Source organism: Carex rostrata, chromosome 17 (genome assembly GCF_964058835.1).
Source record: "Carex rostrata chromosome 17, lpCarRost1.2, whole genome shotgun sequence".
Classification (NCBI taxonomy): Eukaryota; Viridiplantae; Streptophyta; class Magnoliopsida; order Poales; family Cyperaceae; genus Carex; species Carex rostrata.
The window spans coordinates 3,890,233-3,903,281 of NC_135934.1; the positions used below are offsets into that span (position 1 = coordinate 3,890,233).

A 13,049-nucleotide genomic window follows, 5' to 3' on the forward strand; every position below is an offset into this window, starting at 1 on the left:
GTGCCTTTCATCACCACACATGACACATGCTTGGGGCTGCTGTTCGACTGCCTTCACACTCAACTTGTCCATTGCCCTTTGCATGGCATCCAACTTGGCGGTTAGAGCGGTGATTTGATCAACTTCGTACTTGCCTCCACCTCTAGGTCGGGTGTTTTCACGACTAAACCACTGTTGATTCTGTGCCATGTTGTCAATCAGATGCATGGCTTCAAGAGGCTCCCTTGACATTAGCGCTCCACCTGCAACTGCATCAACTGAAGTGCGAGTGCTCTCAGTTAGACCATCATAGAAGGTTTGAATCAACAACCAATCAGGAATACCATGGTGGGGACATGAGTATTGCAATTCCCTAAACCTTTCCCATGCCTCATTGAGGGGTTCATCGGACCTTTGCCTAAAACTGGTCAGTTGGTTCCTTACCTTGGCAGTTCTTTTGTGGGGGGAAAACCTAGTGAGAAACAATTTAGACAATTCCCTCCAACTTGTAATGGAATCCCTTGGTAATAACCCTAACCATTTCTTGGCCTTGTCCCTAAGAGTAAAAGGAAATAAAGCAAGCTTCGTGTAATCAGGTGTCGCCCCATTGGTCTTGATGGTTGTGATGCATTCGAGGAAGGTTTGGAGATGAGCATGTGGATCCTCGTGATCCATGCCATTGAACACATTCTGCTGAACCATGTTGACAACTCCATGGTTGAAGTTCGGCTGCTGCCCAGGTATCCGTGGTAGTCTGATCGCACCCCTGACATCCCCAGCCCTCGGTACTTTAAACTCTCGCAAGGTCCTTGGCATGAAGACATCCATGTCGTCGTCAGACTGGTCAGACAGGGCTTCCTTTTCTCTGGCATCTGCTTCCCTATCTTCCCTGCTTGGATGCTCTGACATTGTCTCTGTCACACAAGTCGCGTCAATAGAGATGCTACCAGCGTCAGCTCTGATGCCACCAGCGTCAGCTCTGATGCCACCCGCTTCAGCTCTGATGCCACCCGCTTCAGCTCTGATGCTACCCGCGTACAGAGTCTCAGAATGTCAGTAGAAGGAGTTTCGTCAAAAATCGGTCCTTTTCTCCTCAGGTAGTAGTTGCTTTTGATCCTCAATTGATAGTTATCTGTGGAAGGGGGGTAAGAATGCCAATTTTGTAAATGAGAAAAGTAAAAGTAAAGATACAGGTTAAAATCTAGATTAACTTAGATAAGCAAAAATCCAGAAAAGAAATGATAGCCGTCCCCGGCAACGGCGCCAAAAACTTGTTCGCTTACAAAGGTATGCTACAAAGTCTCAGGTACAGCTAGTTGTACCAGTTTAAACCTTGAATCAACTCTCGTCTAAGATTGCAAGTGCACAATCCTATCCGTATAGTATAATAAGGTATCGATCCTCAGGGACGGTTTAATTCGATTCTAAATTCCTACAAATCCGAGTTAGGTACTAGAAGTGAAAAGTTTGGGTTGAATTCGTTTCAATTTCTCAATTCAATAACAAAAGATTGCAAAAGAAAAATAAATGTTTGTTTCAGTCAAGTTTAAAAGGATGTTTCCAGGGTTTCAGATTTCATCCTCAGCTTTGCCTCTCTGGACCCTCACTCGGCTCGCATCATCTCTGATGCGACCCTAGTGATGCGACCTGCATGGTCTCCCATGCGACTCGCATGGCCCTCGAGTGAATGCAGCATTACACCTGTTTCTGAGTTATTCGATTGTGCAAGGTTCTACTGACCCTACCTACGATTCCTGAGCCTCAACTCTCGTTTATTAGCACCAGAAACCTAGTAAGGAATTGCAATTTCACCTTCTTAGATCTACTACTTTCAACTCTCGTTTATTCGTGTTCAATCTAAGTAAATTGATCGGTTTGCTAAAGGTATCCACTATCTCTCAATAAATGGAAATCTCACCTTTCGGTTCAATTGATCTATCTTTTCAGATTTCTAACCTACCTCATGTGCTTGATTAAATTGCAAGAAAGATCAAGTCAAGAAATTAGAAGAGATGCAAGAAACATTCAACAATAGACAATCAAGATTCAAACAATCAAAATCAAGCAATGAAAGAATTGATACTCAATCAATTGATCACAAGAACAACTCAAATTCAAATGCAATACATACAATCAAAGCTTTAGACTACATCAACCCTAGAAACAAGAAAGATCTACTCAAACAACATCATAAAAGAAGAGAGAAGAGGAGATCATGATAGAACCCAATGTAGCAATCTAGCAAGGATCTTCCCTTCTTTCTTGATCAACACTCCAATTCTTGGGGTTTTGAATCTTCAAATTCGGAACTCCTCCCTCTGGTGGCAGGGGTGGTCTATTTATAGACTTTTCAAAACGAGTGCTTCAATTCTGGGCCTTTATTGGGCTTTTGCTGTCTGCTCTGGAAGCTCGCGATGCGACCAGCGTCAGGTCTGATGCTACCCGCATCGACTCTGATGAGGGTCGCATCAGATGTGATGAGGGTCGCGTGCAGAGTCTCAGAATTCAGTAACTTCCCTGATTTCGCCCGTTTTCTGCAAAATAAGAATGAAATCGCAGCAGTACCACATTCTATGGATATTCAATGTAAAATACGCGATTTGGTGGTTTAAAACGCAGATTTTGGTACAGGAATTGGTCGGAACAATAGATCAAATATGGAGATATCATATACCAATTGTAATCTCTTCCTAAGTCAGTACCCATAAAAGATCAACTATGCACTTAAGGATAATTTGGTCTTAATCAGTCATATGTAGAAAATTAAGTTGTATCTGACCTAGGGTTTACTGAAACTTTTGATTCAAATTCGTGCAAAAGAAAGAGAAAAGTAGAAGCACCTGGTACACATCGGTTTTGACAAAAGTTTGGAGGACATGAAATATGAGGTATAAACATAGAGTTAACAGTTCTTAAAATTTCTGACAAACAAAAACACACGAAATTTACAAAAAATCTACGAAATTAGTAGAAGAGCTGGAGAATAGCACGGAGGAGACAACGTTACCAATAGCAACAAGATTTGTTTGTTCCACGACACAACATGATCCCAATATATAGAGATTCCGGCTTGTGGATATGGAGTAGAGAGCAAGAATGATGTGGAAATAAGATCTGGAGAACAATCTATCCGGGGTCGGTGAAGACGAGCGCACAAAATAGGCGCGGGACCGGAGGGGCGACAAGGGCAAAGAGCCCCGAGGTGAAACCTTAGCGGAGGAGGGAGAATGGAGGGAGGTGGGGGGGTGCTCTGGGAAGGGACTTTAGATTAACGGAGCTTTTGAAACACATTTTTTTTCCATCTCCGTCAATTCATTTGCAGCCAGCGCTCTATCCTGGTGCGCGAAATTTAAAGCAATCCGATGGTTAAAAAGTCCGTAGCAAAAAACTGAGTTAGCTATGGGTTGCATGCTAGCCAATGATCCTATATATATATATATATATATATATATATATATATATATATATGAGTTAGGCTGGGGTGCTATGGATAGCATAGTGGCCTCTATGCTACGGCTCAATATTTGAGTTTTCAAAATCCAAACGGTCGATCCGAACCGTTCATCTTATTCTCCATATTAATATCTGCTTGGAGACCAAATTTTATAATTTTCTGAATTTTTTTAATATTTATTAAGCCACTTTGAAAATCGCTAATCCAACGGTTTTACTGTTTTGTGCAGCCACCGTTGGATCAACAATTTTGTAAAATACTTAATAAATAGTAAAAAAATTCAGAAAAATGTAAAATTTGGTCTCCAAGCAGATATTAATATGGAGAATAAGATGAACGGTTCGGATCGACCGTTTGGATTTTGAAAACTCGAATATTGAGCCGTAGCATAGAGGCCACTATGCTATCCATAGCACCCCAGCCTAACTCTATATATATATATATATTTGGTCTCCAAATACATATTAATATGGAGCACAAGATGAACAGTTCGGATCGACCGTTAGGATTTTGAAAAGTTGAAATCCAAGGCATTGCATGGAGGGGCTCTATGCTATGCATAGCATGCTAGCATATTCCTATATATATATGTATGTATATATATATATATATATATGTATGTATATATATATATATATATATATATGTATGTATATATATATATATATATGTATGTTAGGGCTGTAAATGAGCCGAGTTTGAGCGAGTTACCCCCGAACTCGGCTCGTTTAATAAACGAGCGAGCCAACTCGAGTTGAGATGGTAATAACGAGTTGTAGAGCCAACTCGAACTCGGCTCGTTATCAACTCGAGTTGGCTCACAACTCGTTTATAACTCGTTTAACCAGTGATAGTATTACAACACAAGTTCAAACTCAGCTCATTATCAACTCGAGTTGGCTCACAACTCGTTTATAACTCGTTTAACCAGTGATAGTATTACAACACAAGTTCAAACATATTTTGCACGAATCTCAAAGCACAAATAACAGTCTAGAGATTCGGATTTGATTATTTTGGAATTTATTGTGACCAATAATTTGCAACTCGAGTTATAAATGAGCGAGTTGGGGCCAACTCGAACTCGGCTCATTTATTAAACGAGTTGGCCAACTCGAGTTGTAAATGAGCTGAGCTGTAAATGAGTCGAGTTAAACGAGCTGTAAATGAGCGAGTTACGAGCGAGTTACGAGTTCGAGCTTTTTTGCCCAATGATATTGCTCTATCCAACCTATTGTTTTGACCAATTTCAGTACCAAAACACGAATCTTGAGCCATTAAATAACATATATTATAATGATTATGCGTAGAATTGGTACTGCTGTGCTTTCATTCTTATCTTGCAGGAAAATTGGTGGAATCAAGCAAATTATTGAAGTCAAGAGACCTTGATGCGACCCTCATCAGGCTTGACGCGAGGCGCATCAACCACTCAGAGCCGCACCAGCAGGTCGCAGCACCACTGCATGCGAGGCGCATTCATCACACTCTGATGCGGGTCGCTTCAGTGGTGATGCGGGTCGCATCGCGAGCTTCCAGAGCAGACAGCAAAGGCCCAATAAGGGCCCAGAATTGAAGCAACCATTTTGAAAGGTCTATAAATAGACCGCCTCTGTCACCAGAGAGGGGGGTTCCGAAATTTGAAGATTCAAAACCTCAAGATCCTTGGACTGAGGTGCAAGAAAAGGAAGAAGGAGAGAAGATCCTTGGAAGATTGCTTCATTTGGTTTTATCATGATCTTTCCTCTTATCTCTTCTTTTATTATGATGTCTCTTGAGTAGATCTTTCTTGTTTCTAGGGTTGATGTAGTCTAAGGCTTTGATTGTATGAATTGCATTTGAATTTGAGTTGTTCTTGTGATCAATTGATTGTGTATCTTTCTTTTAAAGCTTGATTGAGATTGTGTGATTGCATTTTATTGACTATTGTTGAATGAATCTTTCATCTCTTCTAATATCTTGATCTTGATCTTTCTTGCAATTTAATCAAGCACTTGAGGTAGGTTAGAAATTTGAAAAGATAGATCAATTGAACCGAAAGGTGAGATTTCCATTTATTGAGAGATAGTGGATACCTTTAGCAAACCGATCAATTGACTTAGATTGAATACAAATAAACGAGAGTTGAAAGTTGTAGATCTAAGAAGGTGAAATTGCAATTTCCTACTAGGTTACTGGTGCTAATAAACGAGAGTTGAGGCTCAGGAATCGTGGGTAGGGTCAGTAGAACCTTGCACAATCGAATAACTCAGAAACAGGTGAAATGCTGCATTCACTCGATGGCCATGCGAGTCACATGGGAGACCATGCGGGTCGCATCACTAGGGTCGCATTAGAGATGATGCGAGTCGAGTGAAGGTCCAGAGAGGCAAAGCTGAGGATGAAATCTGAAACCCTGGAAACATCCTTTTAAACTTGACTGAAACAAACATTTATTTTCTTTTGCAATCTTTTGTTATTGAATTGAGAAATTGAAACGAATTCAAACCAAACCTTTCACACTTCTAGTACCTAGCTTGGATTTGTAGGAATTTAGAATCGAATTAAACCGTCCCTGAGGATCGATACCTTATTATACTATACGGATAGGGTTGTGCACTTGCAACCTTAGACGAGAGTAGATCCAAGGTTTAAACTGGTACAGCTAGCTGTACCTGAGACTTTGTAGCATACCTTTGTAAGCGAACACCCAGCCCTAATGTATGTGTATATATATATGTATATATATATATATATATGTATATATATATATATATATAGATATATATATATATAGAGTACGGCTAACGTGCTTCCTCTAGCATATGGGCCGAAATGCTTCCGGTGGAAAGTTGAAATTTCAAAATCCAAAAAGTCGATCTGAACCGTTCATCTTCTTCTCCATATTAATATCTGCTTGGAGACCAAATTTTACATTTTTCTGAAATTTTTTACTATTTATTAAGCCACTTTGAAAATTGCTGATCCAACGGTGGCTTACCAAACAGTAAAAATCAGAAGCTACCGTTGGATCAACGATTTTCAAAATGGCTTGATAAATAGTATAAAATTTCAGAAAAATGTAAAATTTGGTCTCCAAGCAGATATTAATATGGAGAAGAAGATGAACGGTTCAGATCGACTTTTTGGATTTTGAAATTTCAACTTTTCACCGGAAGCATTTCGGTCCATATGCTAGAGGAAGCGCGTTAGCCGTACTCTATATATATATGTATGTATGTGTATATACACATACATACATATGTATGTATGTGTATATATATATATAGATATAATATAAAATATGTATATATATATATATATATATATATATATATATATATATAGAGTTAGGCTGGGGTGCTATGGATAGCATAGTGGCCTCTATGCTACGGCTCAATATTCGAGTTTTCAAAATCCAAACGGTCGATCCGAACCGTTCATCTTATTCTCCATATTAATATCTGCTTGGAGATCAAATTTTATAATTTTCTGAATTTTTTTACTATTTATTAAGCCACTTTGAAAATCGCTAATCCAACGGTTTTACTGTTTTGTGCAGCCACCGTTGGATCAACAATTTTGTAAAATACTTAATAAATAATAAAAAAATTCAAAAAAATATAAAATTTGGTCTCCAAGCAGATATTAATATGGAGAATAAGATGAACGGTTCGGATCGACCGTTTGGATTTTGAAAACTCGAATATTGAGCCGCAGCATAGAGGCCACTATGCTATCCATAGCACCCCAGCCTAACTCTATATATATATATATATATATATATATATATATATATGTATGTATGTATGTATATATAATATAATATATGTATCATATGTGTATATATATCAAATTTGACATCTGCTGGTAAATCAGCAAATCTGGACTGATACAAGGATCAAACTGCAAAGCAAAAGTGATTACACCAGCATGTAGATCATTCAAAAAAACGTCGTTTAGTTCCTCAAAAATTCAGTTTAAATTTTCGTTCAACGGTAAGCATTCAGCGATCGGTATTTTCAAATTATTTTCAAATCCAGCATGAAAAATGTTGATCCGGATTATTTGTAGTAGTCTTTCGAATAAATCAAATTATATAGTATTCCATCTATTTTAAAAAATATATATTAAATATTTGTAATACTTCAATACAAAAAATAAATAAATTATAAAAACTAAAAAATAAAAAAAAAGAATCCGAAAAAAAAATTTCGGAAAAAAAAATTTCCTAAAAATAAAAAATTCTAAAACCGGAAAAAATTATTCCGGTTTTAATATCCATTTACCGGAAATTTTTTTTTCCGATTTGGGTACTTTTCGAAATAAACAAGAGATTTGGTTAGTTTTTTTAATTTATATTTTTTTTGGATATAAATAAAAAAAATCGGTAACATGCAACTTGTTTCATTCATTTCAGATGTCATAATTACCTTATTTTCTTTTGTTTAGATAATTAAGCCCTTTGTATGCAATATTTAGAATCCAGACCATGGGGTATGTCATATGTGCATATTCTAATTCAATGTTTCTCATTTGTTTTAAAATTTATTAAAAATTACAGAAGGGAGAAATATGTGTAGATATATTGAAGAATGCGTGGAGCCCTGCGTAAAGATTTACCATGGCCTATTGAATGGTCTGATTAATTGTTTAGATTTCCAACATGAAAATATGAATTCAAGATTCAAATCTGCTCCTTTTCTACATAAAAGGAGAGCAACCTCCTATTTTTTTATCTGAATTGTTGAAAATCGATCACACGGCTTCAATTACATATGATTCATTTTAATATATTATATTGATATAAAAGAAAAAAGTAATTGAAGTCGTGTGATCAATTTTCAACAGTTCGGATAGAAGAATAGAATGGTGCTCCTTTTTTTTAAGAAAAAGAGCAGTTTTGAATCCATAAATTCATAGTTTAGAACTTCATATTGATGTGCACTTTGCAAAGTATCGTAGACTCACTTTTTCTTTATGTGTATACTAGATTATATGTACGTATTTTACAAAAAAAAACCTAAATTATATACAATTTTAAAAATTACGATAGTCACTAAGTATCTATGGACAAATTCATCCGATGACAAAACCAACAATAATAAATTCGCAGATTTTAAATATTTTCTTAACATTAATTTTTTGTGTGAATATTAAATAATTACATCAGCTCTGAGCCTCTGACCTTTATAAAAAAAAAACCTTAATATTAGTCACTGCATTTTAACTTAACCTCTCCAATTTGCTGATGCCTTCCTGGTTTGACATAAAATGGAGAAGATGAACAGCTCCTCACTTCAGTTCAGTTTCTTGGTCTCCTTCTCTTCACCCTTAAATTAACCGATTTTTTTAAAAATACCCAAAAAAAAAATGATTTTATTAAAAATAACCAGTTTTCAACCGAAATTTTAAAAATACCCTCCTCGCAGAAAATATTTGCGCTCTGGAATTTTTATTCCCGCCCGCAGAAAATATCTGCGCTCCCACCTTGAAATTACAAATCCACTGCACGTATCTTGAAGCAAATGCGCGGCCCGGAATTATTCTTTGGAAGCGCATAAATTATATGCGCCTCAGATTAAATATTCTTCCCCGCAGAAATTTTATGCGCTCCAACCTTTAAATTATATATCCGCTGCATAGATCTTGAAGCCCCCTTTCTTCTCCAAACCCCACCCCCGTGAAAGCTCTCTCTGCCCGTGAAATCTCTCCGCCCGTGAAATCTCTCCGCCAAACCGTACCTGCCGCTGCCGCTCTGCCCTGCTCCGTTCTTGCTCCGCCCCGCTCCGTTCTTCTCTTCCCTTCCTCTCTACTGTTGAGACGACAGTGGTGGCCGGTGAACCAGTAAATACCATCCCGAAATCAGGTTAGGCATTTCAATGTAATCAAAGGTATATTAATTTATTGTACCAGTAAATATCGAGTCATCGATTGTACCCGTAATTAATTGATCTGCACAACTCTGAAATAATTGAACCAGAATGGGTTATTGGTGTCAATTCTGCACCATCTGGTAAATACTATGCGTCGCCTGGTAAATGCAGCAGATTCGTGGCCATGCTCAGATATTTATTATTATTTACGAATCCAAGGCATAGCTGCAACAACACAAAAATGGCTCAGATTCGTAAATGGATGGTACCGGTACAAATCAATGAACTTGAAGGTACCAACGCAAATGGATGGAAAACTAGGTTTAAATTGTGATTTAGATGTGAAACAGAGATGTCATGGCATGGTTAATCTTATACAGTCCTCAGTAGCCAATTTTAAAAACAACATCTGGATTGGTCATAATGCACTTATGCACTTAATCAAAAGGTTAATCTTAAAGCCAATATACTATAGCAACTGTGTTTGGAAAAGCAACACCAATTATATGGGACTAGAATGAAATTGTTGTAGGTAAATGAGGGAATTCATTTCTTTATAATAAAATTGTAAGACTCTTTTGTTTCAGTATACAATTTACTTGACCAAATCAGTTAATTTGTATCTAAGATTGAACCTGGATCCAAGAAAACACAGAATGGTAGGATATAGAGGGCATTAAACCACCCAAAAAAAGGAAGAAAAAAAGAAAAACAAGTGACTGACAACAAACTAACATTGCCTGGTGTAGGGAAGCTTTTAGAGTTAAAGTAGAAATAAGACACTAAAAATCCGTAAAAACATGTCCCCTTTCATTTCGGAAGCAATGGATTTTAGTATTTGGACACAAACTTTCTAAACAAACTGCTTCACCAAAAACCCTAAAAATCCCATAATTACGGGTTTTTAGTGTCATGGCATGGTACTGGTACGATTCAAGGTCATGGGCATGACACTGTTAACTGCATTAATCTCCTTTAGACTAGCTGGTTTTTACTTTTTTTTCTAGGAATTAAGTGAAATTTCATATTTTCTACTGTTCTGGTTTATTGCATTAGGCTAGCTTGAAGTATTGTTTTCTATTTCTCTATGACTTGGACTTATGCTATGTAATTTTTATTGATTAGTGAGCATGCCTCTGCTGGCCTTTCCCTAAAAAAAAATACTAATAAAAAAAAATATTGGCTATTTCAAAAATTTAGCTAATTTGAAATACATGCAAATTGAAACTATCAAAATTGTCATTTTTTTTATTTCTAACTAATTTAAACATTTAACTGATTTGCAGGATGAGACAGAAATTTTAGAATACTAATTTTTCCAACTTACGAATGCTTTGAATGCATGCCTTTGAGCAGTCATTTCATATATACAGCAACCTAAATTTAATCTAATTTAGTATATTTAGCCTAATTTAGTCTAATTTTGAAGTTTAAAACAATGGCTGGTATATTTAGCTTAATTTAGCATATTGTAGCATGTCTAATTTTTTTTTTAATGTAGGATGGCGGCTAGGGGACGGGGACGGCCTAGGAAAATACCACCACCCGACCCTGATCTTGAGCCAATTCCCGAGGACAGCACCGAACATTTCAGTCCTCTATTATGGATGACTCACACAGAGCACCGAGTCTCACTGGCATCTGTTGAGGTACTTGATTGCTTTTTTAAGTTTAAATTTTGTCGAGTTGTCGTATTTTCAGTTTTTTATGTTGTTTATTTTTTTCAACGCAGAGTGAGGACACTGTAGATGCCAGGAGTCGGCATCCTGGTATACAGTACTACCCGTTGATGGACCGGTATCTGCAGAATTTGGGATTGCACCATTTGGTCGATATTATGGAGTCGGAGACTAAGGCCATTAATGGATCCCTCATTGCAGGACTAGTAGAGCGATGGCACCCCGAGACTCAGACGTTCCATTTACCATTCGGAGAGATGACAGTGACTCTCCAGGACGTGAGTGTCCTATGGGGTCTGCCCATCCAGGGCGAGCCCGTTGGTGGTATATCTGACCCCCCGAGGAGGATGACGACATGATTAATGACAGACTCGCAGAGCTATTGGGAGCGGAAGGAGATATACGGGATAATAGTGGGAAGTCCAGGTACGCTCTGAAGAAGACGAAGCTACGAGCTCTGTTTGCGGAAGGTTTGGATCGGCATGCCACGGAGCTCGAGATTCAGAGGTACTCATACAAACATTTATTTTTGTACTATATTTCATGTCCATAAATAAGTTGCTTTATAATTTCAACATTACAGATACACACGGGGTTTCTTGATGGACCTATTTGGTTCTATTATGTTCTGTGATTCGGGCGGTGATACCATTCCGATGATGTATCTAGAGCTGGTGCAAGACCTTGAGCCGGAAAAAAAGTACAACTGGGGTGGGGCTGTCTTGGCACATCTTTACTTCAACTTGTTCCAAAGTTGCCAGGTCAGTATGTTCTTCCTATCTTATTTAAAATATTTTAACTTGTCTCTGATGGCTAATATTATTCAAATTACAGAGGAAAAATAAGATGATGTACGGGCCGGTGATTCTACTCTAGCACTGGGCATGGTCACGGTTACCGGTGGGGGTACCTATGCCGAATGAATCGCCAGAATGGGGAGTTCCCACGAGTCAAGACTGTCATGCATTTGGCAAGAAATGGTACGGAAATCACGAGTATAAGAACCAGCCTCATGGAAAGCCAGTAGGTATCAGGCTGGTCCGAGGTCAGATTCAGAGTCTGGGTGACACGCAGGTGACCTGGACTCCGTACTAGGAGCTATATAGTGAGGGGAGGCTGCCGCAGACTGTAGCGGATGATTTGGCGATGTGGCTATACAGGGGTCCACTGGTGTGCTTCTGGATAGTGGAGTTCCACTATCCAGACCGGGTGCTCCGTCAGTTTGGATATCCTCCACTCATCCCCGGAGTTCCAGACGTCCCGAGATCTGAGATCAGGGACTATCATCATTGGGTACTACGCATGGTCGGTTGGCACGCCTACCGTGACGAGCACGGACGTCCATTTCTTCCACCGGTATGTGATTCCTTATCTTATTTATTCCTTTATTTTAGGTAAAGATAGTTAAAATTTATTACATTATTGGTATCCGTGCAGGGTCCTGCATACATGCCGCCACCGCCTGAGCATCATGAGTCTCCAGAGATCCAGTCTGAGGAGGATGAGAGCTTGACTTTCAGCTTTGCAGATTTTGCTCCAGCTGATCAGTGGGATACAGCCGCCTCTCCGCCTCTGCGTCAGCCGTATCCACCGAGGGCTCACGATTGCGAGGCCTCTGGTAGCGGGACTCAGCCGGACTATGCGTCCCAGCTTGCGGATTCCCTATTCCATACCCCACTGCCACCGCTAGCTACCTACGCGGCCGAGCCCACAGATCCATGGAGTGTAGCACTCACGATGAGCGCACGAGCTGAGCCTGTGGAGCAAGTTACACCAGCTCTCAGAGCACAGGATGGCGAACTACAGTGGGCTCCCTGGCGTGAAAGGAATTTCAGTAGAGAAAATAAGGGGCGACCACCTCGCCGATTTAGCCATTCGGATTTCGATTGAGATAGAGTTTATTTATTTATAGTTTTAGTTTAGTTTAGCTATGTTATGTTTTATCATATTTATAGTTTTAGTTTCAGTTTAGCTATTTATAGTTTTAGTTTTACAGTTTTGTTCTAGTGTAGTTCGTTTTCGTTATGTTTTATTATGCTTTGGGTTGAGCTATGTTTTGTTGCTTCCGCTTTGCTTGTTCTA

The 13,049-nt window shown here is 38.7% G+C and overlaps 1 protein-coding gene and 1 non-coding gene across 2 annotated transcripts; both read left to right on the top strand.

Annotated features, from left to right (window-relative positions):
* Positions 1-319: 319 nt before the first annotated feature.
* LOC144569016 (small nucleolar RNA R71) lies at positions 320-426 on the top strand. The gene has a single exon (XR_013515929.1). It is a non-coding gene; the product is annotated as a small nucleolar RNA R71 (small nucleolar RNA).
* Positions 427-12,113: 11,687 nt separating this feature from the next.
* LOC144568685 (uncharacterized) lies at positions 12,114-12,857 on the top strand. Its single transcript, XM_078319056.1, has 2 exons — positions 12,114-12,323; positions 12,405-12,857. Exons 1-2 carry the CDS (start codon positions 12,114-12,116, stop codon positions 12,855-12,857), a joined length of 663 nt encoding a protein of 220 aa, XP_078175182.1.
* The last annotated feature ends 192 nt before the right edge of the window (positions 12,858-13,049 follow it).